Source organism: Salvelinus sp. IW2-2015, unplaced genomic scaffold (assembly GCF_002910315.2).
Source record: "Salvelinus sp. IW2-2015 unplaced genomic scaffold, ASM291031v2 Un_scaffold990, whole genome shotgun sequence".
NCBI classification, from domain to species: domain Eukaryota; kingdom Metazoa; phylum Chordata; class Actinopteri; order Salmoniformes; family Salmonidae; genus Salvelinus; species Salvelinus sp. IW2-2015.
Window position 1 is genome coordinate 139261 of NW_019942675.1, and position 27922 is coordinate 167182.

The window sequence follows — 27922 nt, forward strand, 5'->3', positions numbered from 1 at the left end:
GGACCGAAACAACATTTGTGGAATGACACGACCAAGGAATTGCCCTTCCTGTGTGGGAGTGGTCTACTTTGTGTGTACGTAGCCAAACTCTAGACACGCTGCCCGGTGGATGCAGATTTCACTGAAGGACCAATGAAATGGTCGAAATTGAGTCAAATCCATTACGCCCGAACTCCAGCATTCACTCATCACTAAACGGCGACCGAGCTCTGGAAATTAGCCTATTGTCTACATTTGACAGCTACAACTTCATAAGTAATCGATAGCTAAAAGGCTACAATAAGCTTAAACAATGGTGGCAAAACAGAGAATACGCACGGCCAACGAGAAACACAGCAAAAACATCACGCTGAGAGGAAATGTGGCCAAATCCACGGCAAGTTTTGAGATACACTCAATCAATAGTCAGTGAAGTCTTCTAGATGCATTTCTATTTTGCTTGAAAATAATAGCCTAGCTACTTGTTTGAATGGATTCAAAATATCTAAAAGTTTACTTTAACATTTTGATGTATCTTGATGTTGGTTTCTGATCTATTTCTGCAGAGAAATCCAGGTGATGACAAGGTGGCAGTGGGACCATGGCTTCTGGCGTTATTCATCTTTGTCGTCTGCGGATCAGGTAAATGCATATGTACAGTGTACACGAATTTTTATTTTCCAATGATGTATACAAACACATGTTATACATTATTGGTTTATTCCCCCGTGTTTAAGAACATTTTAAATGTCTCGAGGCCAAAGTCTCATAATAAACCAATTTGTGTTAGAGCGGCTAATAGTACGTGATTCAGGTTAAGAGTACGCTGTTCATAGACGCTATAACTACCTTTAGCGCCTATTGATGAAGTTATCTTCTTCTGCTTGGTCTGAACTAGCCCAATATGTACACTCAATGAGCTTACCGTTACTCCTTCAGGTCCAAGGACCTTGTGCTATTTTCAGAGGTAGACTGGCTATAGCAGTCAAAAAAGACATACTCTAAACTTGAATCGATTCTCAATTGCGATTATGGTTATAGAAACATAAAGCCTTTACTTTCATACCGCATCAAAATCATTTCACAAATGCAAAATTACATAACACTGTTTTAAACCACCTTTATCACAGTTGCAGCCGACAGTATTTTTCAGTGACAACATGTTTCTGGCGGCCTTCATCCTTTACACACAGGTATTCAGAGCATGCTATAGATCACTCATTAGCACAGGTGGTCCCTTTGTCTTCTGTAAACACCTGCTGTAACATGGAGATATGGCTTTGTGAGAATACTAACCCTACAAAACATGTATATCAAGTTTTGTTTATTGGAGAGAGAAAAAATTGCTGATATGAAAGATAAGGTCCTCATGCTTCCAAAACCTTAACACAAGCGTTTCGTGTTAATGTTCAGACTGAGCGTCTGGGCTCTTAACAAAACTCCCCCATACAGAAGACTCCTTCATCATTCCAGAACTGAGAGTCGTGATCAAGGGCTAGGTCTAAACATGAACATGCATGGCTTGTGGTACAGTTTTGGAAACATCAGTGAGAAATAACTTTAAAAAAAAATATATATAATAATTTACTACACATCTTTTTATAGGGTTTTGGTTAGTGTTCCCACACGGCCTTGCCAGAAGATACCGACCCTACCATTACGCTTATTTACACTGAGCTGAACTGAGGTCAGATTGCAGTCATAGTTAATAGTAATAATTGACGGTGCCGGAGGAGATGGCTGCCGTTTTACAGGCTCCTAACCAATTGTGCTATTTAGTGTTTTTTGACATTTGTAACTTATTTTGTACATAATGTTTCTGTCACTGTCTCGTATGACCGAAAATAGCTTCTGGATATCAGAACAGGGATTATTCTCCTCGTACTGGACAAAGATTTTTTTATTTAACGAGTCGGAGGTAAAGTTCCAAATCCCGTCATTCGCATTAAGAAGAGACAGAGATATAGGGGTTGTACGTCGGGGTGCCTTGTAAGAATCTGAAACCGAGTGGGTAATCTGCTTCTACCATCAGTCCTATTAGCCAACTTGCAATCATTGGTTAATAAACTGGATGAGCTCTGATCAAGACTATCCTACCAACGGGACATGGTACTCCCTGTACACTCATAACTGCATGACTCCAACACCATCATTAAGTTTGCAGACGACACAAAAGTGGTAGTCCTGTTCACCGACAACGATGAGACAGCCTATAGGGAGGAGGTCAGAGACCTGGCCGTGTGGTGCCAGGATAACAACCTCTCCCTCAATGTGATCAAGGCAAAGGAGATGATCGTGGACTACAGGAAAAGAAGGGCTGAGCACACCCCCATTCTCATCGACAGGGCTGTAGTGTAGCATGTTGTGGACCAAGGAACTTGAAGCTCTCATCACCAACAAACTATCAACACACCAAGACAGTCGTGAAGAGGGCACGATGACGCCTATCCCCCTTCAGGAGACTGATCAAATTTGGCATGGGTCCTCGGATCCTCAAAGTTCTACAGCTGCACCATCGAGAGCATTCTGACTGGTTGCACCACTAGTTGGTATGGCAACTGCTCGGCCTCCAACCACAAGGCACTACAGAGGGTAGTGCGTATGCCCCAGTACATCACCGAGGCCAAGCTTTCTGCCATCCATGACCTCTATACCAGGCGGTGTCAGAGGAAGGCCCTAAAAATTGTAAAGACTTCAGCCACCCTAGTCATAGACTGTTCTCCCTGCTACCGCACGGCAAGCGGTACTGGAGCGCCAAGTCTTGGTCCAAAAGGTTTCTTAACAGCTTCTACTCCCAAGCCATAAGACTCCTGAACAGCTAATCAAATGGCTACCCAGACTATTTTCATTGTCCCCCCTCCCTTTTTTAAAATTTTTTTTACACTGCTGCTACTCTCTGTTTATTATCTATGCATAGTAATTTTACCTCTACCTACATGTACATATTACCTCGACTAACCTGTTCCCCCACACATTGGCTCGAGACCGGTACCCCCTGTATATAGCCTTGTTACTGTAATTTTATTGTTGCTATTGAATTATTTTTCTATTTTTTATTTTTTTTATTTTGTATTTATTGTTTACTTCAGTTTATTTAGTAAATATTTTCTTAAGACTTAATTTTTTCTGAACTGCATTGTTGGTTAAGGGCTTGTAAAGTAAGCATTTCACTGTAAGGTTTATTATACCTGTTGTATTCGGCGCATGTGACAAATACAATTTTTTTTATGGCAATTGCGTTCCGACCTCAGTGCAGCTCAGTGTAAACGAGTGTAACGGTAGGGTCGGTATCTCCTAGCAACCACACCTCCATTATCTCCATGTTACAGTGCGTGTTTGCGGAAGACAACGGCGACCACCTGCGCTAATTAGCTCAAAAGCATGCTTCAAATACCTGTGTGTAACCAGAAACATGTTGTCACTGAAAAATACTGTTGGCTGTAACTACGATAAATCTGGATAACATAATGTACATTAAGTGTATAATTTGCATTTGTGAAATTATTTTGATGTGATATGAAAGTAAAGGGCTTCATGTTTCTAGAACCGTATTGCAATTGAGAATTGATTAACGTTTAGATGGAGTATGTGGCTGTTTTGGCTGCCAGAGCCAGTCTACATCTGAAAATACAATAAGATCCTTGGATATGAAAAGGCGCTGCGTGGTCAATCTGACGTCTGCATTGGCCGTGCAGCATTTATGGTGATACGGCCTCTGCAGAAGTCTGGGCATTCATACTTCTTGCTCTTCGCGGAGCATCGCAGGCAGAGCTGTTGTCAAGGAAGTGAGTTTGTGTTTATACAGGACCTATCGTCAACGAATCATCTGAATGTGGAGCTATATGGAGCCTTCCGCATTGTTACACAATTTGGGAGGCGCATGGCGATGCGTACAGAGCTCAATTTGGCCTCTGCATGCCTGTATGCTGTACAGTAACACAATAGCTAGTAGGCTACTGCGAATAGGAGCACAATTCATTTTTCAGATTCATCACAATCTAATCAGTAACCCTGTGCTATTTGATAGAAGAAGTAATAGCCTCTGTATTAAAATGCTCAATGTAAAGATAAGATGGGCTTGTGTTTGCGGCGTAATACTATCACAAATGTTTATTTCCCTTCCACAAGTGGGATAAATGAATCAGTAAATCAGGAGTACATAAACCTCAGTTTCTGTAATGTGATTGAGGGCCCTATTTAACCCCCCCCCCCCCCCCCCCCCAAACTTATCGAATGCTTAATAGTGTCCTCTGATATTTTGTTTCAGCAATCTTCCAGATCATTCAAAGCATTCGAATGGGAATGTAATATCAGGAGCCCTACCGTCATCACCTGTTTCCAGCATTCCTCTACACATCAAGTGGTTTCATGGTCCCTCACAAGATCAAAGATGATCAACTACCATCTGTCCATTCCTTTTTTCCTATTTCTCTTTTCCCCTTTTTGGCATTGCCAAACGGGGAAAGCACACCCWTGTCATCTTTGCCTTACATAACTGAAGAAAAAAGATTGGAAAATGATTGAAGGATTTTGTTTCAGGGAACTACATGGGTATTTGTACAGTGATGACTGCTGTATGTGTTGATTGATGTGCCAAAACCAAATGGTATGAATGTCTGATATTCTCCTGTGGTATAAATTCCAGAACACAAGACCAGCGTGACTTAATTCTAGAACTAAACTCTTAACTCTTCTTGGTTGTACATGGACAGTATCTTATACCCTTCATATTATAATGAATATTATGTGACGCCTTTTTCGTATTTCCAGTCATTTCTTCAGTCAACGAAACTAAATGGTCTTTTGAATCAGAAGATTTTCGCTACGATAATGACATTCACTATTTCTGCCTAAACAAACCTCTAAAACAAATTTTAAAAAGGTGTATCCTTGTTTGACATGTTATTTTCTTGAGCGGCTGCATGTCGAATAACATTTTAGTGGTTCATGCACTTCAAATGTTTTATGAAAAGGAACATAAACATACAACTATAAGAGAGATTGGAAAACCACTTTGCACTGCTTATATTGTACTGTATTAGAACTAGGCAACTAGCTAGTTAATTAGCCAACTAAGCTTGATGAATTATGATAGAAAATGAAACGTCTTTAGAATTGTTTTGTTGCACATAGTATCCACCAGATGGCAACACGTGCATGGTTAACTGATGAGTTGAGTTATGTCATTTCCTACTGTAGGGTTGTAGTTCCGACAAGCTGTCAATCAAACTTTGTGTCAATCGATTGTTTTCTGGTACTCTGTCTTTGAAAGCAACTTAATCAGAACCACACGTCTGACTTTTGATGGAAACTTTGCGGGCTTGGACATCAAACCCGGAAGAGAACTAATAAGTGAGACTAGCTGCGTTTACACAGACAGGTTAGTAGCTAACGCTTAGGCTACCTAGCTAAGTTAGCTAACAGTTGTTTGAGCCAGCCAGCAGTATGCATTTTTCCCTTGCCGAAAATAGGAAATGGCCTAATTTCACAACCTTTTGAGAAAGTGTGGAGCTGAAATCGTAGCTAAAACTAATCATTGACTCTGGCAGCTAACGTTAGCTAGCTAGATATTGATACATCTGTCATCATTCCTGCCTGTGTCACACGTCAGAGAATCACCAGTGTCAATCTCACCCGCGTGATTGCATTTTTGGGAGTTGTCCCCCAGATAGATTCGTTCATTGACTCTTTATGTTATTCTTTTAATTGACATTCTGACTAAATACAATGGGCAATTGTTGTGACTGCCTAGTATAAAATAACATTTCCACGTAGTTGAGTGGCCTAGAAATCTCGACCCCCTTCTTGATCCTTTGTATACAGTAAGGGCTACATACAGTAAATGCGTATCTGGTGAAATCACCAAATGACATCAAGAAGTTGTAGCTAATTGTGAAAGTTGCAAAGAAAAAGTATTGTAAACGTGCATAACAGCCCCATCCAGTGGTTAAGATTAAAAGCCAGAGCACAGCTTTTTCAGATAAAAGAAAAAATCTCCATCCATATCGAAGTGCGACCATGGAAGCACACAGTTGTCACCGACTGCCTGGAAAAACATCAAGAAAGAGGAGAAGGGATGAAATCAACGGAGAGATGGAGGGAGAGCAGGCCGTCAAGGTCCGACGATCCACAGTGGTGAGTGACGCCCGTTTACATCATATATGTATATGATATATTGGCCATATACCACAAACCCTAGAGGTGCCTTATTGCTATTATAAACTGGTTACCAACGTAATTAGAGCTGTACAAATAAATGTTTTGTCATACCCGTGGTATAAGGTCTCATATACCAATCAGCATTCAGGGCTCCAACCACCCAGTTTATAATTCATTTTATACAATGGGTGGGTATAATCCTGAATGCTGATTGGTTAAAACCGCATTCCAGCCGGTGTCTATTCCGCAAGTTACCACCATCTAAATCTATTACCTTAAAATACCTATTTTCTCTGTTCAATCTGCGCAATCCACTGTCTCATCAGCCCAGCCAAGCAATTTATAAACTTGATCTCCACTATAAAAACTATCAAGATGTTAGCTCACATTTCTTTTAGACTAACATTTAGTTTTCAACAGTGGAGATTCGTATTAACCTTGTCTGTCTGTCTCTCCCAACATTTGCAACATTGTTTCAATGTTCAAATTTCGATCTCCAGCTGTCCCATAGTAATGAACTGTCGGGATGAGACAGACAGGAAGGCAGTGTTTCTCAGCCAGTCGAATTCATAAATCAGCTGACCTAATTTTTATGGATATACAGTGGGGAGAACAAGTATTTGAACACTGCCGATTTTGCAGGTTTTCCTACTTACAAAGCATGTAGAGGTCTGTAATTTTTATCATAGGTACACTTCAAAAATCCAGAGAATCACATTGTATGATTTTTAAGTAATTAATTTGCATTTTATTGCATGACATAAGTATTTGATACATCAGAAAAGCAGAACCTAATATTTATATATTATATATGTGTATATATATATTTATATATATGTGTAATAATGACAATTATGACTATATATACACACACACACACACACACACAGTTGAAGTCGGAAGTTTACATACACTTAGGTTGAGTCATTAAAACTCGTTTTTCAACCACTCCACAAATTTCTTGTTAACAAACTATAGTTTTGGCAAGTCGGTTAGGACATCTGCTTTGTGCATGACACAAGTCATTTTTCCAACAATTGTTTACAGACAGATTATTTCACTTATAACTCACTGTATCACAATTCCAGTGGGTCAGAAGTTTACATACATTAAGTTGACTGTGCGTTAAAGTAACTTGGAAAATTCCAGAAAATGATGTCATGGCTTTAGAAGATTCTGATAGGCTAATTGACATCATTTGAGTCAATTGGAGGTGTACCTGTGGATGTATTTCAAGGCCTACCTTCAAATTCAGTGCCTCTTTGCTTGACATCATGGGAAAATCAAAAGAAATCAGCCAAGACCTCAGAAAAAATTGTAGACCTCCACAAGTCTGGTTCATCCTAGGGAGCAATTTCCGAACGACTGAAGGTACCACGTTTATCTGTACAAACAATAGTACGCAAGTATAAACACCATGGGACCACGCAGCCGCCATACCGCTCAGGAAGGAGACTCGTTCTGTCCCCTAGAGATGAATGTACTTTGGTGCGAAAAGTGCAAATCAATCCCAGAACAACAGCAAAGGGCCTTGTGAAGATGCTGGAGTAAACAGGTACGAAAGTATCTATATCCACAGTGAATCGAGTCCTATATCGACATAACCTGAAAGGCCACTCAGCAAGGAAGAAGCCACTTCTCCAAAACCGCCATAAAAAAGCCAGACTACAGTTTGCTACTGCACATGGGGACAAAGATCGTACTTTTTGGAGAATCGTCCTCTGTTCTGTTGTGTTCGGTCTGTTGAAAGAAAAATGGAACTGTTTGGCCATAATGACCATCGTTATGTTTGGAGGAAAAAGGGGGAGGCTTGAAAGCCGAAGAACACCATCCCAACCGTGAAGCACGGGGGTGGCAGCATCATGTTGTGGGGGTGCTTTGGTGCAGGAGGGACTGGCGCACTTCACAAAATAGATGGCATCATGAGTGAATATTATGTTGATATATTGAAGCAACATCTCAAGACATCAGTCAGGAAGTTAAATATTGGTCGCAAATGGGTCTTCCAAATGGACAATGATCCCAAGCATACTTCCAAAGTTGTGGCAAAATGGCTTAAGGACAACAAAGTCAAGGTATTGGAGTGGCCATCACAAAGCCCTGACCTCAATCCTATAGAAAATGTGTGGGCAGAACTGAAAAAGCGTGTGCAAGCAAGGAGGCCAACAAACCTGACAGAGTTACACCTGCTCTGTCAGGAGGAATGGGCCAAAATTCACCCAACTTATTGTGGGAAGCTTGTGGCTACCCGAAACATTTGACCCAAGTTAAACAATTTAAAGGCAATGCTACCAAATACTAATTGAGTGTATGTAAACTGCAGACCCACTGGGAATGTGATGAAAGAAATAATAACTGAAATAAATCTATGATTCTGACATTTCACATTCTTAAAATAAAGTGGTGATCCTAACTGACCTAAGGATTAAATGTCAGGATATGTGAAAAACTGAGTTTAAATGTATGTAAACTTCCGACTTCAACTGTGTGTGTGTGTGTGTACAGTGGGGCAAAAAAGTATTTAGTCAGCCACCAATTGTGCAAGTTCTCCCACTTAAAAAGATGAGAGAGGCCTGTAATTTTCATCATAGGTACACTTCAACTATGACAGACAAAATGAGAAAAAAAATCCAGAAAATCACATTGTAGGATTTTTAATGAATTTATTTGCAAATTATGGTGGAAAATAAGTATTTGGTCAATAACAAAAGTTTCTCAATACTTTGTTATATACCCTTTGTTGGCAATGACAGAGGTCAAACGTTTTCTGAAAGTCTACATTATTCTACAATGTAGAAAATAGTAAAAATAATAATAACCTGGAATGAGTAGGTGTGGTATTGTTTTGTTTGGTACTGTATATATATCCATACATATCGATGCCAGCTGATTCATGATTTTGACTGGCTGAGAAAAGGTGTCTGTCTCGTCCTAACTACTGACACGTTCATTACTATGGGACAGCTGGAGATCGAATTTCAAAAAAAACAATTTTTTGCAGGTGTCGGAGAGACAGACAACCAAGGTTTATACAAATCTCCACTGTTAAATCAAATGCTAGTCTAAACGAAATGGGAGATCATGTCTAGATGCTTTTTTATAGTGGATCAAGTTTATAAATTGCCTGGCTGGGTTGATGAGACAGTGGATTGCGCAGTCAGATGGAGCAGAACATATTAACATCATCGATTTAGCTAGTGGTAACTTGTGGAATAGACACCGTCTGGAATTTAGTTTTAACCAATCAGCATTCAGGATTAGACCCCCCCCGTTGTATAAACTGTAGCTAACGACCTCTGCACCTAATAATTAGAATAAAAAACAAATCACAATAAACTAAAACTGGAGGTAACAGTCAAAGTAGAATTGGCATAACAGAAAATGCATATTTTTTGGACATTCCCCGTTCAAATGAATGACATCCGGCATAACATAACAGAGTGCTTATGGTTAATGTGAATGGGACTTAAGAAGACTTTCACCCAAACACATTGACATACTGTGTGTGTGTGTGTGTGTGTGTGTGTGTGTTATAGGGTCTGACAGATCCAGCCCCATTTGCTGACCAGCTAGAACCAGTTACCGCTCCGTACGTGCGTGTCAGTATGGAGGAGGCATGCCAGGGCACCCCACGTAAGTTTCTCTCACTCATCCCTCCATTTTTCTAGCTCACCACAGCTAAACTAGGTTCATTAAGCCCCTTTGTGGAGGTGTCATAATACCCATAAAACCTAGCGGTCAAACAGGGAAATGGTTCCACCATTTTTCCCATTGGAAATTTTTAGAAACACTTCAAATAAGGACTGTGTTTTGTATAGGCTTACCCTGGCGTGACATTTTGAACACTATGTAAATCTCTCTTGGACAAAGTTACTTTTTATCCATATATTTGACGATATTGCCACTCCTTTTTGCCATAGCAGATAGGAGTGGCAATACTAGAAAGTGTGTGACCTCAGGCCTGGAGGGAAGCAAGTCATTCCGCTACCTAAGAATAGTAAAGCCCCCTTAACTGGCTCAAATAGTCGACCAATCAGCCTGTTACCATCCCTTAATAAACTTTTGGGAAAAATGGTGTTTGACCAGATACAATGCTATTTTACAGTAAACAAGTTGACAACAGACTTTCAGCACGCTTATAGGGAAGGACATTTAACAAGCACAGCACTTACACAAATGACTGATGATTGGCTGAGTGAAATTGATGATAAAAAGATTGGTGGCTGTTACACTTCAGTGCTGCTTTTGACAGTATCTATCATAGTCTGCTGCTGCAATAACATATGTGTTATGGCTTTACACCCCCTGCTACATTATTATAAAGAGTTACCTGTCTATCAGATCAGAGGGTGTTCTTTAATGGAAGCCTCCAACATAATCCAGGTAGAATCAGGAATTCCCCAGGGCAAATCATTCACTAAACTCTCAACTTCAACTAAATCTTGAAATTAATAATGTGGAAATTGAGCAAGTTGAGGTGACTAACCCTGGATTGTAAACTTTCATGGTCAAAACATATTGACACAACAGTAGCTAAGATGGGAAGAAGTCTGTCCATAATAAAGCGCTGCTCTGCATTCTTAACAGGCATATCAACAAGGCAGTTCCTACAGGCCCTAGTTTTGTTGCACCTGGACTAAAAGGTAATGTGGAATTTGACTGCCTTCATGACTCGTCGTGTGGTCAGGTGCCACAAAGAGGGACTGCAATTGGCTCATAACAGGGCAGCACGGCTGGCCCTTTGATGTACACAGAGAGCTAACATTAATAATATGTATGTCAATTCTCTCCTGGCTCAAAGTGGAAGAGAGATTGACTTCATCACTACTTGTATTTTTGAGAGGTATTGACATGTTGAATGCGCCGAGCTGTCTGTTTGAACTATTGGAACACAGCTTGAACTAGGGCTGTTGCGGTGAATGTATTACCGCCACACCGGCGGTCACGAGTCATGAAGGCAGTCAAATTCCACATTACCTTTTAGTCACGGTAACTAGGCTACTCCGAGCTCTGCTGCTGGTCATTAGTAGTCTACCAAACTTGCTAACTGCCTGGTACTCAGCACCCTATTGTCCCTCTAATCACTCTGACATCAATGCAAATGTTTTTAAAATATAATCAAACACTTCATGAGAGCCCATGTGCTCATGTTGCGCAACATTTCTATAGGCTATGTAATTGCGGGAGAAAACAGAATGATAGCCTCTAATAAAAAGACAAGGATCCCATCAGCTTTCTATAGGCTAGGCCTACTATATTTATTTCTCAACTTTCCTAATATTAAGCACATTGCTTATAATTACAACAGGAGTATAGCCTACCTGGCTAGCATGAAAATAAACCACGGGGGAAAGCGTCCTCCATTCGCTATTTAAGTGTCAGGCGGTGGTTAACTGGTGCAGTGAATCAGGCTCAGGAGAGCAGAAATGAGTGTACATGGTATTTAATTCCACGACAGAACCAGTATACAGACAATACTCAAAGTGCGGAGAAATACCGGTCACTCGAAAATAACGGGTGTAAATACATAACCCGGCAAACATAACTAGCTGACAAGTACCGACATGAACGATCAATAAACACGCACACTAACATGTGGGAAACAGAGGGTTAAATAATGAACATGTAATTGGGGAATAGAAACCAGGTATGTAGAAAACAAAGACGAAACAAATGAGAAGTGGATCAGCGATGGCTAAAAGACCGGTGACGTCGACCACCGAACGCTTCCCGAACAAGAAGAGGGACCAACTTCGGCGGAAGTCGTGACATTAAGTGCATAGATGTGCATGTATTTTTTTCCTGCTGCCCCTGTTTTCGATACCATTCTAAATCAAAACAAATGTCACACATTATTTAGTATATGTAAAGACAAGATTAAATCAAGAATAGTCTGATGGGTGACAATATTAGCTTATCACTTGTGAATAATGCCCAGCATAAAAACAATGCCTTTTTGTGTGACTTTTTCTAATCATAGTCGCACACCTCATGTAGCCTAGCCTCTATGCCTACATATTTTGTATCTAAAGTGGCCAAATAACTTTTAAAATTAAGCACATTAATCCACTTTACAAGGGGTGTAGAGCCTAACTGGCATATATAAGCAGTGCGTAATTTTCACCATAAAAATGCACCTTTATAATAAAAGCATTACATGCATAATTGTATTTGCGGTCACTTTTGAGAATGGTGTTTTCCCGCTAATGGAACATTCACGCTTATAGCCTACTACTATGTGCACATTGCTGCGCTTATAATGTGAAGAAATAGCCTAATAGTTTATCAACATTTTAAGCTAAACGTTCTGATCTGTTGCGTCAGACACATTGCGTAAAAAAGTTTTTGGATGCTAGTGGTTGTAATTAATTTGGGATCTATAGCACAACTGTCCCAGACTATGTTTGGAATATTTATTTATTGCACAGAATAGAATAGGTAGACATTTGTACTATGTGGGATAGTAGATTGACATAGGCTAGTGCTTTTGCTGTTCGTTAGGCCTACTCATCTTGTTGGCTGGCGAAGTAAATGTGATCAGTTCTTCCAATATCTTCAATATGCCCCTCGGAATTGGACCAGGACGCGCGCAGTTGCGTCCCCAATGTGTCTGTCTTCACTTGTAGCCTGTGAGAAAGACCCGATCACATGACGGAGAGCCATGTGAGTGAGAGGCGCTTCGGATTGTGCAGCACACTCTGGGAGAAGGGCACAACGCAGCATTCTTCATACATGCAAAAGGCATGTTTTTTTTTAGGGTGCATTATGGCCACCAGGGGATATCGCCGTAAAATTTGAGGCATTATCAAGTGCTTGTCAAATTGTGAGTGAGAGAGAGACTATTGGAGTATGTACAGCCTGCGCAAAAAACAAAGCAGGGCTCATGCCTTTCAAGCAACTTTTTTCAAATCATCATTAGTCTCATCATGCAGCCTTACAATGTATTCAAAATCAATACATATAGACCAACATTTGTAGAACTATTAAAGTTAAATGAATAACTCTAAATTAAGCATATAGGAGTACCTGTTTCTTTGTTAACTGCTCAACACAGAATATTCCCTCATCGTTTTGGAGAAATATCTATTTTATTCAGCTTTGTTCACTTGTATTCTACATACTATAAAATAATGCCACAGAGTAATAAGCAAATATTTTCTGCTAAATGAACTAGTGTAGCCCACAGCCATTTGGCATAGCCAGATCAGGACCCAACATAAGGACAACTCAGAGTATGCTATTCTGTTCATCTGAAATAGACAACATTTTCTTCATATCATGCTTCTTTAGACCTGTCTAAAATAATGGATTTATTGTGAAGGTGTAGGCTATATTACATGGATTTATTAGACTTTTCTAAATGGTTTGAAGGCTGTGTGTGGAAGCCAGGAGTTGCTAAATGTGTTCATATTAATTAACGGTCAATTACCGTGAGACCAACAGTTATTTGCTTGACGATCACCGGCTGACGAAATTTCGTGACCGCCACAGCCCTGGCTCGGACGCAAATGCATACCCCCACAAGACGTGCTACCAGAGGTCTCTTCACAGTACCCAAGTCCAGAACAGACTATGGGAGGCGCACAGTACTACATATAGCCATGACTACATGGAACTTTATTCCACATCAAGTAATTCATGCAAGCAGTAAAACTTTATTTTTAAAAAACGATATAAAATACACCTTATGGGACAGTGAAGCAACACAAACAGGCATAGACACATGCATACACATACGATAACATACGCACTATACACACATGTAATCATGGATTGTTTGTTGTAGATATGTGGTATTAGAGTAGTGGCCTGAGGGAATACACTTAATGTGTTGTGAAATCTGTTGTGAATGTATTGTATTGTTTAAAATTGTTTTATATAACTGACTTAATTTTGCTGGACCCCAGGAAGAGTAGCAGCTAATGAGGATCCATAATAAATACACATTTACTCTGATTTGAAAATGGTAATAAGCATCAAGGTAGACATCATGCAAGACTCATCTCTAGCTGACACCTTTGCTAACAGGTATTGTTTCAATAAAAAATTAGCACAGACAGTTTACAGAATTGTCAATTTAAAGAAATCTATCCAATTTATTCTTTACAAAATGTAGCTAACATTAGATCCAGAGATTCTTACCTTTGCCCCGATTCGTCAGTCTAGTCCAGATCATCTTGACATTTGTAGTTATTTATGATAGCCACATTAGCCGCTAATTATCATTTCATTTTTGGAGGGTAAATACAGGCAAATATATTGATAAAAGTCACCTTGTTCTAGGGAGATTTACACGGTTATCAAAACGTCTCGCCAGGGTAAGCCTACATGAAACACAGCCCTTATTTTAATGGTGGAAAAACGATTGGAACCATTTCCTTGTTTGACCGCTAGGTTTTATGGGTATTATGACTCATACTCATATTTAGAGAAATATCAGAGCTCCCCCTGGCCCCAGCTAAAGTTTTGCACTTCTGAGTTGTGTTCATTTGGGCACACTGTAGCAGAATGTTTCAAAACTTTCCGCAATGAAAAGTTCTGTATTGGAAGTACGTGTTATGGAAGTTTTGGACCGTCCTATAGAAGGACCGTTTACTACTGCCTTGTGCCTAGTGAACACGACCCTGGTGTTAACATTCCATCTCTCTCTGTTTTTTCTCCTTTTTTTCTACTCACACCCTCACTCTCCCCATTTCGCTCTTTCAGAAGAGCGTCCGGTGCGGGTATATGCAGATGGGATCTTTGACATGTTCCATTCCGGCCACGCCCGAGCACTGATGCAAGCCAAGGGGCTCTTCCCAAACACCCATCTAATTGTTGGAGGTCAGGGTTGATAAGTATTGTATATTTTCTCTCTTGACCTCTTCATGACCAGAAGGGGCAAGGCATCTCTGAATGTCACTTTTGCCAAGTTATCCTCACTCCTATACATTCTGGTCAGTCACACTAAATTGATGAATGCCATAGTTAAACTGCGGTACCTAGAGTTTCCTGGATAGGTCACATGGCCAGGGCAACTCCTTGCCCTATTAATCCATGAGTCAGGGGGGTCAGTCAGGCTCTCTTGGGTCAACGATGTCTCATAGTGATATTTTTTAAGGTCTATGTCCCTAGAGTTGGAAAATGTGTGATAACAGTGCAGCATTTGTTAACTTATAACTATTTCATTCATCCCTCCATCCCATTAATTTTTCCCACAGGGATTGTACCCTTTGACAAACAATGTCAGTATACAAGTTATTGCTCACTTATACCCTTAAATCATATATAATTGGAAAGCTTCGATTCACAGCAATCCATCAGACTAATTCTAGGAATGTTGATTTCAACCGAGTTTTGACCTTTGTCCTCTAGGGAACATATCAGAATTACATGTATAAATGGCTTTATAAAGGACACCCTGATACATTTTAAGCTATGTTTGACAAGTGCTTCTAAAAGGTCATGAAATTATATTTCAAATGATATATAATATAACCAACTTTGAAAGCAAAGCTACAACTATTGTTTAAAATACCATATCACCCATATTGTGCCATTGGTATTAGAATGTTGGAAGCTTAGCCATAGAAATACATGTATTGGGACAGCTATGTTTTTGAATTGTAACTTTGGTTATAGAGGCACCAAATTGCACACACAAAGCTAGAACAGGGTTTGAAAAATATTTGTAGATGTGACATCACAGAATTCACGCATTAACCCCACAGAAGCCAATATGGCCGCCAAGCAACTCAATGGAGTCTTATTGGACAATTTTGCATGACTGTATGAAATGTAATTGTAGTATGCCCAACATTTTTCATAGTGATGTAGAATACACAGACACATAAGCCAGGTGTGCCAGATATACACTGAGTGTACAAAACTGTACTAAACATTCATGACGTACAATGTATTCGGAAAGTATTCGGACCCATTGACTTGTTGGTGGAGTGCTGCAGAGATGGTTGTCCTTCTGGAAAGTTCTCCCATCTCCACAGAATAACTATTTTATATTTTCGTTTCTTCAAAGTAGCCACCCTTTGCCTTGATGACAGCTTTGCACACTCTTGGCATTCACACTCAGACACTCTTAACGAATTCCGAGGTGCATATTGAAGATGTTAGAACTGTCCACAATTAGCCTACTTTTCATCAGCCAACAGGATGAGTAGGACTAACGAACAGCAAATGCACTAGCCTATGTCAATCTAACATCCCCATAGTAGAACAGTTGACCTATTCTATTGGTCAACTTGTCCTTCTGTGCAATAAACAAATATTCCAAACATACTCTAGGACAGTTGTGGGATGCGATAGATCCCAAATGAATACAACCACTCACATAAAAAAATAAACTTTTAAAAGCAATGAGGCTGATAGTTTATCAACATTTAAAGCTAAATGATTAGGCTATTTTCTTCACATTATAAGTGCAGCATTGCGCATACTGCATTAGGCTATAAGTGCAAATGTTCCAAAATGCAATCAATTAGCGGGAAAACACTGTTCTCTAAAGTGATGGCAAATTAGATTATGCGTCTAATGCTTTATTATAAAGGTGAATTTTTATGGTGAAAATGATCTTCCCCAAACTTGAAACTCACGCGCAGCCTAGGCTCTACACTGGTTATAAAGCGGATTAATGTGCTTAATTTTAAGAAGTAATTTGGTTATTTAGTTGTGATACAAACCTTATCAAAACATATGGGCTAGGATACATGAGGTGTGCGACTATGATTTGAAAAAATCGGAGGGAATATGGTTTGCTCCGTTTTGTGCCTTAATGCACTAGCTGGGCATCATTCACAAGTGATAATACATCCTTCAGAAGTGATAGGCCAATATGGTGACCCATCAGACTATTCTTAATTTGATCTTGTCTTTACATATACTAATTAATATATGTGTGAAATTAGTTTTGATTTTGAATGGGACCATTATCATGCACCTGTCTCAACAGGGGCAGGGGGAAAAAATACCTGCACTTAAATAGAGAATAGAGGACGCTTTTCCCATGGTTGACTTTCATACCAGCCAGGTTGGCTATGTTCCTGTCAATGTTCTTAATATTAGGAAAGTTGATAGATAACATTTTATAGGCCTGGCCTGTAGAAAGCTGATGGGATCATCTTTTTAATAGAGTCTCTGTTTTATCACACAATTGCTTAGCCTATAGAAATGTTGCGCAACATGAGCTCATGGGCTCTCATGAGTGCTGAGTACCAGGCAGTTAGCAAGTTTGGTAGGCTACTAATGACCATCAGCAGCATCAGAGCTTGGAGAAGCCTAATTACTGTGACTAAAACGGTCACGTGGAATTTGACTGCCTTCATGACTCGTGACCTCCGGTGTGGCGGTAATACTGTCACCGCAGCAGCCGTACCTTCAACAAAATCACAATGGTCCAAATTTTAGGGATCTGGCTCATGGATTGTATAATCCTTCTCTTACTGACCGATCAGATCTAGTGACCGTAGTCCCTGTGATCTCCCTTTCCTCAGTATGCAGTGACAACCTGACACACAACTTAAAAGGCTTCACCGTAATGAACGAGGACGAACGCTACGACACGGTCAGTCATTGTCGCTACGTTGACGAGATCGTACGGAACGCACCATGGACGCTCACGCCGGAGTTCCTGGCTGACCACAGGGTGAGTGAAAAATGTCGGAGGACAGGACTCGTCTGCACCGAAGAGTATAACTTTTCGCAAGATTTTTGCACTCTGTATTAGGGATGGCTAAAACTACTAGAGCTATTGGGTATGAAGGCTTTTGATACAGCCCTACTCGAAAACAGCTGATTCAGCTAAACAAGGAGGTCCTAATGAGTATAATCCTGTGTCTTAGAGAAGGACTGGAGTTAAAGCCTGCACACCAGTACAGTGCCTTCAGGAAGAATTTGCAAAAATGTCCCAAAATCGTGTTTTCACTTTGTCATCATGGGGTATTGTGTTGAAATAGATGAGATTATTGAATTTTTTTAATCCATTTTGAATTTTATCCATTCATACCCCTCGACTTATTCAAAATGTATAAAAATAAATAAAAAACACCCATTTCATACAATGCCCCATGATGACAAAGTTAAAACACAATTTTTGGGACATTTTTGCTAATATATAGAATTTTAAACACATATCTCATTTACATAAGTATTCACTCCCTTAAATCAATACCTTCGGCAGCGATTACAGCTGTAATCTCTAAGTGCTTTACACACCTGGATTGTACAGTATTTGCACGTTATTCTTTTAAAATTCTTCAAGCTCTGTCAAGTTGGTTGTTGATAATTGCTAGACGGCCATTTTCAAGTCTTGCCATATATTTTCAAGTCAATTTTAAGTCCACATTGTAACTAGGCCACTCGGGAACATTCAATGTCATATTGTTAAGCAACTCCAGTGTATATTTGTGTTTTTGGTTATTGTCCTGCTGAAAGTAGAATTTATCTCCCAGTGGCTGTTGGAAGTGAACCAGGTTTTCCTCTAGCCTGTCCCTGGCTCTATTCAGTTTCTTTTTAGCATAAAAAAACTCCCTAGTCCTTGCCATACTTGAAAATATGAAGAGTGGTACTCAGTGATTTGCCCTCAGGACATAAAGTTAATGTTAGTGCCTTATTGCAAACAAGTTTTTATTCTGTTCAGGCGTCCGTCTTTTTTCACTCTTGTCATTTAGGTTAGTATTGTGGAGTAATAACTACAGTACCATGTTGATCCATCCTCAGGAGAAAACTATCACAGCCATTAAACTCTGTAACTGTTTTAAAGTCACCATTGGCCTCATGGTGAAATCCCTGTAACTTATGTGATTTGTTAAGCTTATTTAGGCTTATTGACTCAAGATATTTCAGCTTTTCATTTTAAATTCATTTGTAAGAAATATATTTGAAATTCAGGCTTTAACACAACAAAATGTGAAAAAAGTCAAAGGGTGTGAATAATTTCTGAAGGCACTGTGGCTCTCCAGGAGGTGTGTTGGCCATCTGTCACTGTCATCAGTTCTGCTAACATTTTGTTTGTCTTACATTTGACAGATTGACTTTGTCGCCCATGACGATTACCCATATTCTTCGGCAGGAAGTGACGATGTTTATAAGCACATCAAAGCGGCAGGTGGGTATAGTCGCAACATTTAGTAAAGGCTGCACCGGCAAGACTTAGGCACAGTCCAGAAACAGCCCCTAGGAACTTGCAGTTGAAAGCATCAGATAGGTGTAAGCAGTATGGTGAATGTTCTACTAAGCCTATCAGAAGGCTAGGTGGAGCAACCGCCATATTTCTTATACCTATCAATTCCTTGTATGTTTAGAGGAAGTGCCAAGGGTGTGCAGGGGCTAGGTTAGGGGCTGCTTCTGGGCAGCGGCTGACATTGATGCCAGTGTGGCTTTGCTGCATTGGGTTTAGCCGACTTCTCCCTTCACCTTCAGGCATGTTCGCACCCACACAGCGGACAGAAGGCATCTCCACTTCTGACATCATCACCCGTATTGTCCGCGACTACGACGTGTACGCACGCAGAAACCTGCAGAGAGGCTACACTGCCAAAGAGCTTAATGTCAGCTTCATCAATGTGAGTTATTCACCTTTTCTAGCAATGTAGTCAACTTCAAGGATGTATACATTTTAGACCATTGAAATGGATATCCCAATGGTTCGTTCGTGTGTCAATGTCTTTCCAACTTTTCTTTTGAAAGACAAAAATGTCCCACTGAAGCTTGCATTCTAAAACAAGTGTAGAAAAACACACTGACTTTGACTTTAGTTCTATTTATTTTTCATTTGCAGTACATCAAACTTGCATTACTTCAACTGTATTCATAATTGGAGGAACTTGCTGTTAGAGAGGTGAGCCAGAAACCAGAGGGTTGCCAGTTCCAAATCCCTGGTCTGGCGGGAAGTGAGCGGAGGGTTGCTGAAATCAAATATTAGATGCCATTGCCTGGCGTTGTGCCCTTGAGCAAGGCACTTAACTCTCCACAACAACTGCTCCACGGCCGCCATAGTATAGCAACCCCCAGCTCCAACCTTGTTTGTCTTTTGGAGGGGTTGGGATAAAGCAGAAGTCAAATCCGTTGGATGATGAATAAAGTGATCGTAATCACCATGACCCCTTCTTCCTTGTCAGTCAAAGTCTCTAAGTTTGATATTTCAGGCCAAAAATAACATAGTTTCACTAAACAGTACATTTTGGGGCCAGAAATGTACACCATAGCCAAATACATTTAAACTGAGTTTTTCACAATTCCTGACGTTTAATCCTAGTAAAAATTCCCTGTCTTAGGTCAGTTAGGATCACCACTTTATTCTAAGAATGTGAAATGTCAGAATAATAGTAGAGAGAAGGATTTATTTCAGCTTTTATTTATTTTATCATATTCCCAGTGGGTCAGAAGTTTACATCCACTCAATTAGTATTTGGTAGCGTTGCCTTTAAATTGTTTAACTTGGGTCAAACGTTTCTGGTATCCTTCCACAATCTTCCCACAATAAGTTGGGTGAATTTTGGCCCATTCCTCCTGACAGAGCTGGTGTAACTGAGTCAGGTTTGTTGGCCTCCTTGCTCGCACACGTTTTTTCAGTTCTGCCTACAAATGTTCTATAGGATTGAGGTCAAGGCTTTGTGATGGCCACTCCAATACCTTGACTTTGTTGTCCTTAAGCCATTTTTCCACAACTTTGGAAGTATGCTTGGGGCCATTGTCCATTTGGAAGACCCATTTGTGACCAAGCTTTAACTTCCTGACTGATGTCTTGAGATTTTGCTTCAATATATCTACATAATTTTCCTGCCTCATGATGCCATCTATTTTGTGAAGTGCACCAGTCCCTCCTGCAGTAAAGCACCCCCACAACATGATGCTGCCACCCCCGTGCTTCACGGTTGGGATGGTGTTCTTCGGCTTGCAAGCCGCCCCCTTTTTTCTTCAAACATAACGATGGTCATTATGACCAAACAGTTCTATTTTTGTTTCATCAGACTAGAGGACATTTCTCCAAAAAGTATGATCTTTATCCCCATGTGCAGTTGCTAACCGTAGTCTGGCTTTTTTATGGCGGTTTTGTAGCAGTGGCTTCTTCCATGCTGAGCGGCCTTTCAGGTTATGTCGTGGACTCGTTTTACTGTGTATATAGATACTTTTGTACCCGTTTCCTCCAGCATCTTCACATGGTCCTTTGCTGTTGTTCTGGGATTGATTTGCACTTATCGCACTAAAGTATGTTAATCTCTAGGAGACAGAACGCGTCTCCTTCCTGAGCGGTATAACGGCTGCGTGGTCCCATGGTGTACTATTGTTTGTACAGATGAACGTGGTACCTTCAGGCGTTTGGAAATTGCTCCCAAGGATGAACCAGACTTGTGGAGGTCTAAAAAATGTTTTCTGAGGTCTTCGCGGATTTCTTTTGATTTACCCATGTGATGCAAAGAAGCACTGAGTTTGAAGGTAGGCCTTGAAATACATCCACAGGTACACCTCCAATTGACTCAAATGATGTCAATTAGCCTATCAGAAGCTTCTAAAGCCATGACATCATTTTCTGGAATTTTCCAAGCTGTTTAAAGGCACAGTCAACTTAGTGTATATAAACTTCTGACCCACTGGAATTGTGATACAGTGATTTATAAGTGATATAATCTGTCTGTAAACAATTGTTATAAAAATTACTTGTGTCATGCACAAAGTAGATGTCCTAACCGACTTGCCAAAACTATAGTTTGTTAACAAGAAGTTTGTGGACTGGTTGAAAAACGAGTTTTAATGTCTCCAACCTAAGTGTATGTAAACTTCCGACTTCAACTGTATCTACAGGAATATAACAATAAAAAAAATCTTCAGAAAAGCCTAATTTTACCTCTGGCATTACTTTTGAATAAAGTTAGACTATAGCCTTGTTCGAATACTCTGAAAATACATCCGCCTTTCATTCCTTTATTTTGTGATTTGTCATTGATCTGTAGTGTACCTCACTCACCTTATATCATTTGTTACCTCAAAGAAAGGGAGGAACGAATTAAGGAGGCATTTATTAAGTATTCAAACAGGGCCTCAGAGTAAGCACGATCAGTTTAGCCTTTTAGATCATAATGAATAAGATCATATGGACAGTTGGGGACCTGATCCTAGATCAGCTTTGTGGTTACGGACCTTGGTGTGCATCTCAACATTGCCCCCTATCTGTCCAGGAGAAGAAGTACCACCTGCAGGAGCGTGTGGACAAAGTGAAGAAGAGGGTGAAGGATGTGGAGGAGCGATCCAAGGAGTTTGTGCAGAAGGTGGAGACAAAGAGCATCGACCTGATCCAGAAGTGGGAAGAGAAGTCCCGAGAGTTCATCGCCAACTTCCTTCAAATGTTTGGGCCAGAGGGAGCACTGGTGAGTGTCACTACATGCGTCCGTGGACTCTTAAAGGACAGTTATGTTGAGTGTGTTTCATTTGGTGATCTCATGAAGGAAACACACAATGGTATCTCTTAAAGTGTGCATTTCCAGCTGTCAGGTTTACATCTAAATCTTGTGAAACGTATGTGATTAAACATGAAACTATTTGTGAAAAGATGTAATGTGATGTTAACCTTCTAAACGAGAGCATGTATTTTCATATAAAGATTAACTACATTTACATTACATTTAAGTCATTTAGCAGACGCTCTTATCCAGAGCGACTTACAAATTGGTGCATTCACCTTATGATATCCAGTGGAACAACCACTTTACAATAGTGCATCTAACTCTTTTAAGGGGGGGGGGGGGTTAGAAGGATTACTTTATCCTATCCTAGGTATTCCTTAAAGAGGTGGGGTTTCAGGTGTCTCCGGAAGGTGGTGATTGACTCCGCTGACCTGGCGTCGTGAGGGAGTTTGTTCCACCATTGGGGTGCCAGAGCAGCGAACAGTTGCTCTGGCACTAGTCAGTGGCACTAGTCAGTGGCCACACCCCCGTGAGCCCAGACATTACATTAGGTGTCATGGAACCACCCTTTTCAACTGAAACGTATAAAAACCACTCCTGATTAAATTCACACCAGACCATGCAAACCCCGGTGTAAGCTAAGGTTGCAAATGGTTGAATTTATGAGACCCAAAACATGCCGGGTGACGCTGGTGTGTGAAGTGGTTTAAACTACAACTCTACCAAAAGGACAAGACTATACCACGTGGATCATTGGCTACATGGCTGGAAATGGTTCAACTCTGAGACTATCGATCCCTACAGAATAACAGCAAATCTTAGACGTTTAATTACTATTCTGCAGCTAGAAATTACGTAAACCTAGGACGAGAATACAGACAACCGCCGATGTATATATTCTATGAGAATATTTCTGAATGGTACTCTGAAGTATCCATTCCAATCACCTACAACCCTTAAAGACTGTAATGAAAGTTTACCAGAGACTCTGATGAACCCTACAGGACGATCAAGGATTTCAACAGAGAAAACAACAACGACATATGGGCGTAAATATATATAAATTGCAATTATTCTCGAATGAGTGGCCGTTCATGTGCAAAGGATTAGCATTTCAATTAATACAATTATAGACTGTGTAATGAATCCATGTGTCTTTCCCGCTCTTTCTCAGTCTACCAAGCTGTCATATCGGCTTAGCCCACTAGGGACTTTTCTATCATTGTTAGTAACCAATATCTACTGTTTGTTATTTATTTCTGTGATTATATTGGGACGCAGGATCAGTCTTACGATATCTTTCTCTCTTTCATTTCTTCTCTTCTCCCTCTATAGAAGCACATGCTAAAGGAGGGGAAGGGGCGGATGCTGCAAGCCATAAGCCCCAGGCAGAGCCCCAACGGCAGCCCGACCAGAGAGCGCTCGCCCTCTCCGCTGCCCTCCTTCCGTCTGCCCTTCTTCACCAAGACCTCCCCTCCCTCCTCGCCCCACCACCTCAGCGGAGCAGACAGCATATGCGAGGACGACGATTAGGAGCCTCCCTCCATTCCTTTCTCTCCCTGTGGCTGAGATGGTGCAGGGCAGGGTTTAGGGTAAATACCATTTCAATTCAGTCAATTGATTGAATTGAAATGGAATTGACCCCAGCCCAAGTGGCTCACGAGGAATTGATTATTCACATGCGCTTGAATTAGGATGCCATATTGCGTTTTTTTTCCTATCCCGCTCACATTACTGGTTCTCTTTACCAGGCCTCCAGTGTCAGTCAGGGCCTTTGTCATGTTTAGGGTGTTGGAAACCACGACACCACGACACAATAGCATAGGAAGTTTCATCATAACTCTCTGTAAAACGGCTGTTCTTTGGGGTCATAGTGTTGTTGTTATACACAAAATAGATTTTCAAATGTTTCATTTTATGATGTATAAAAATGAATTAATGAACATGGGAAGGTGTCAGCCAATACGGGCGTGAGTGATGGGACACTCATTCGCTCATAAATGTTCTTCCGACACACACTGAATTGTATTTGCCATGCTAAATCCATAGTAGCTCCAGAGAAAATTGAACAAGTGATAACCGGTACGTTCTGTAAATAATAACTTTCTACTTTCCCCATTTGATTTCATTCTGAATTTCCTTTATGGGAGTTACATGAAGTAATCGCTTAAGTCGTCTGGATTTTTAAACTATTGAATCTAGTAGGGGTTAACCATCGTACTGGAGTCTATTTTCCCAGTCAAAAACTAGCCGGCACCTCATACCAGCTGTCTTCCTCTTTATCCCATAACAAAAGCTGGTTTCAAACATGGGGGGGGGGGGGACATGGGAGGGGCGGAGGGTTTCCTCCAATATGAAGCAGTAGAATGCCATCCCTCCTCCCCCTCCCTTGGGTGATCACGCTACAGGAGCAACACAGCAGCCTGTTGTTATCAATGAAAGACAGTGAGCCTCCCTCGCCTCGTAGATGCATTCTCTTCAACTGCCTCCACAGAAAAAGACAACTTGGGTAGAATGAAAGCCTTGTGCAGAATTCCGAATACCCCCATAGCCCCCTAGCACCCCTTAGGGCCTAGGCACTCCTGTAGATCTGAAAGGATGAGATAGCTTTTGCGTTCTGGCTGGGTGGCATTTTCACCGTGTTGGATACACCTATTCAGTCCTTTTAGGCCTAGGAAACACTGAGGTTGTACAACTGATGTACAATGCATTGGACTCAACAGTTGTGATGCAATGGATTTTTTTTTTTTTACTGAAACGTTTAAAATATTGTTGTTTGGTGGTAAATATTTTTGTGCAGACAAATGCATAACAAATACCCGTTGTATCAAATGCGGTGTACAACCTGAGTGTGAACTAGGCCAGTAGACCTAAAGGTGTGCCTAAGGCTGTACCACTTGCTCAGGAGTGAAGTTCCACTAGGGACAGATCTAGGATCAGCTTCCTCCCCCAATACACCTCCCATTAGTGGAGAAAATGCTAAACTGACCCAAGATCAGGGGAAACTTGACCATACTCCATTCCTGCTTAATAACCTCCCTACTCTGTAACTGTAATTGGATTGATCGAGGACTTTTGACTACATTGGTCACCTGATTAGTCACCAAGTTGAGTTGTTTTATCCTCGTATTTTGTCATTTACTTTTATTTAATATGTACTAAGTGTGTTGGTTTGTGTTAAAGGAGATCTACCGTACGTACTTTCATCTTGTATAGATGTCATTTTTGTATACCTCCTGGAAAAACCTGCTGATTTTTCTTCTTTTGTTGTTGTAGAAAAGTCATTCCACTAATCAGTAATTCCAAATGCATTGTGCATCCCCACAACTTTATGCCAATAGATTCCAAATAATTTTTTGGGGGGTGACTTATTTACATTTTTTCCAGAGTGCTATGTGTAATCAGAGCTGCGTTGTGGCATTCCTCCCAGACATTATTTTTTTCAACAGAATTCATGTTTAAGCTTAGCCAGAGCCTGTGGTTATTCAAATCTATATATTGTGTATAGTATTCTCTGAAGCAAGCAACTTTCGGCACTTATACAATCGTATGTGAAATATTATTCTGCGTTTACACAGGCAGCCCAATTCTGATATTTTTTTCACTAATTGTTCTTTTGACCAATCAGATCATCTCTGAAAAAGATCTGATGTGGAAGAAAGATCAGAATTGGTCTGCCTGTGTTGTGTTCAATTGAAATACTGTAGAATTCCATTCATTCCTATGGAGGACTGCTCCTACTGGGCAGTGCCAATATTGCCGACCGGTGTCTTCAAAGCTTCTCAATGGCCAATACATGGCATCCGCAATCCAGGCTTTGTGCAGTGCATTTGGAAAGTATTCAGACCACTTGACTCTTTCCACATTTTGTTACGTTACAGCCTTATTCTAAAATGGATCAAATAGTTTTTTCCCCTCATCAATCTCCACGCAATACCCCATAATTACATGTTTGCATGTTTATATAAAAAAAAACGGAAATATCACATTTACATAAGTATTCAGACCCTTTACTTAGTGCTTTGTTGAAGCACCTTTGGCAGCGATTACAGCCTTGAGACTTCTTGGGTATGATGCTACAAGCTTGGCACGTCTGTATTTGGGGAGTTTCTCCCATTTTTTTTCTCTGCAGATCCTCTTAAGCTCTGTCAGGTTGGATGGGGAGCGTTGCTGCACAGCTATTTTCAGGTCTCCAGAGATGTTTGATTGGGTTCAAGTCTGGGCTCTGGCTGGGCCACTCAAGGACATTCAGAGACTTGTCCCAAAGCCACTCCTGCGTTGTCTTAGGTGTGTGCTTAGGGTCGTTGTCCTGTTGGGAGGGTGAACCTTCGCCCCAGTCTGGGGTCCTGAGCGCTCTGGAGCAGGTTTTCTTCAAGGATCTCTCTGTACTTTGCTCCGTTCATCTTTCCCTCGATCCTGACTACTGTAGTTTCCTAGTCCCTGCCACTAAAAAACATCCCCACAGCATGATGCTGCCACCACCATGCTTCACCGTAGGGAAGGTGCCAGGTTTCCTCCAGACATGACGCTTGGCATTCAGGCCAAGGAGTTCAATCTTGGTTTCATCAGACCAGAGAGTCCTTTAGGCTGTCGTGCCTTTTACTGAGGAGTGGCTTCTGTCTGGCTGCAGAGATGGTTGTCCTTCTTGAAGGTTCTCCCATCTTCACAGAGGAACTCTGGAGCTCTGTCAGGCTGACCATCGGGATCTTGTTCACCTCCCAGACAAAGGACCTTCTCCCCCGATTTCTCAGTTTGGCCGGGCGTCCAGCTCTAGGAACAGTGGTTTCAAACTTCTTCCATTTAAGAATGATGGAGGCCACTGTGTTCTTGGTGACTTTTAATGCTGCAGACATTTTTTTGGTACCCTTCCCCCAGATCTGTGCCTCGACACAATCTTGTCTCGGGGGCTCTACGGACAATTCTTTTGACCTCATGGCTTGGTATTTGCTCTGACAACTGTGGGACCTTTATATAGACAGGTGTGTGTCTTTCCAAATCATGTCCAATCAATTGATAATTATTTGCTTCGTCCTTATGGGATATTATGAGTTAAAACAATTTAATCCATTTTAGAATAAGGCTGTAACGTAACAAAGTGGGACAAAGTCAAGGGGTCTGAATATTTTCAGAATGCGTTTGTGTGTGTGTGTGGAAAAGCAGCTCGTGACTGCTTACAGTGTGTTTTTGCTGGTCACCTTTGCTGGTCACCAACATGTATGCATTCCAGTGGCAGGCTTATGAGAATGAGGGCCAACACAGCATCCTCCTGTTTTTAAATGTCCTCACTGTTTAATCGGCAAAGGGAATGTCTGTCTTGTCACATATGAACTGTCAATCTGTTGACTACTATCAGTTATAACAGGACTAAAATAAATATGTACAAAGAAAAA

The 27922-nt window shown here is 40.8% G+C and overlaps 2 protein-coding genes across 3 annotated transcripts; both read left to right on the forward strand.

Annotated features, from left to right (window-relative positions):
• Nucleotides 1-146: 146 nt before the first annotated feature.
• Nucleotides 147-4631, forward strand: LOC112069337 (stress-associated endoplasmic reticulum protein 1). Its single transcript, XM_024136646.2, has 3 exons — nt 147-376; nt 546-621; nt 4247-4631. Exons 1-3 carry the CDS (start codon nt 293-295, stop codon nt 4285-4287), a joined length of 201 nt encoding a protein of 66 aa, XP_023992414.1. The 5' UTR covers nt 147-292; the 3' UTR covers nt 4288-4631.
• A 544-nt stretch (nt 4632-5175) lies between these two features.
• Nucleotides 5176-27922, forward strand: LOC112069335 (choline-phosphate cytidylyltransferase A). 2 transcript variants are annotated; one of them, XM_024136643.2, is made up of 8 exons: nt 5176-6114; nt 9675-9771; nt 14845-14961; nt 17625-17776; nt 19159-19237; nt 19552-19694; nt 22308-22496; nt 23868-27922. In XM_024136643.2, the coding sequence occupies exons 1-8, from the start codon at nt 5998-6000 to the stop codon at nt 24063-24065; spliced, it is 1092 nt and encodes a 363-aa protein (XP_023992411.1). In that variant the 5' UTR covers nt 5176-5997; the 3' UTR covers nt 24066-27922. The 2 variants fall into 2 exon arrangements, with proteins under 2 accessions (XP_023992411.1, XP_023992412.1); XM_024136644.2 differs by lacking the exon at nt 14845-14961.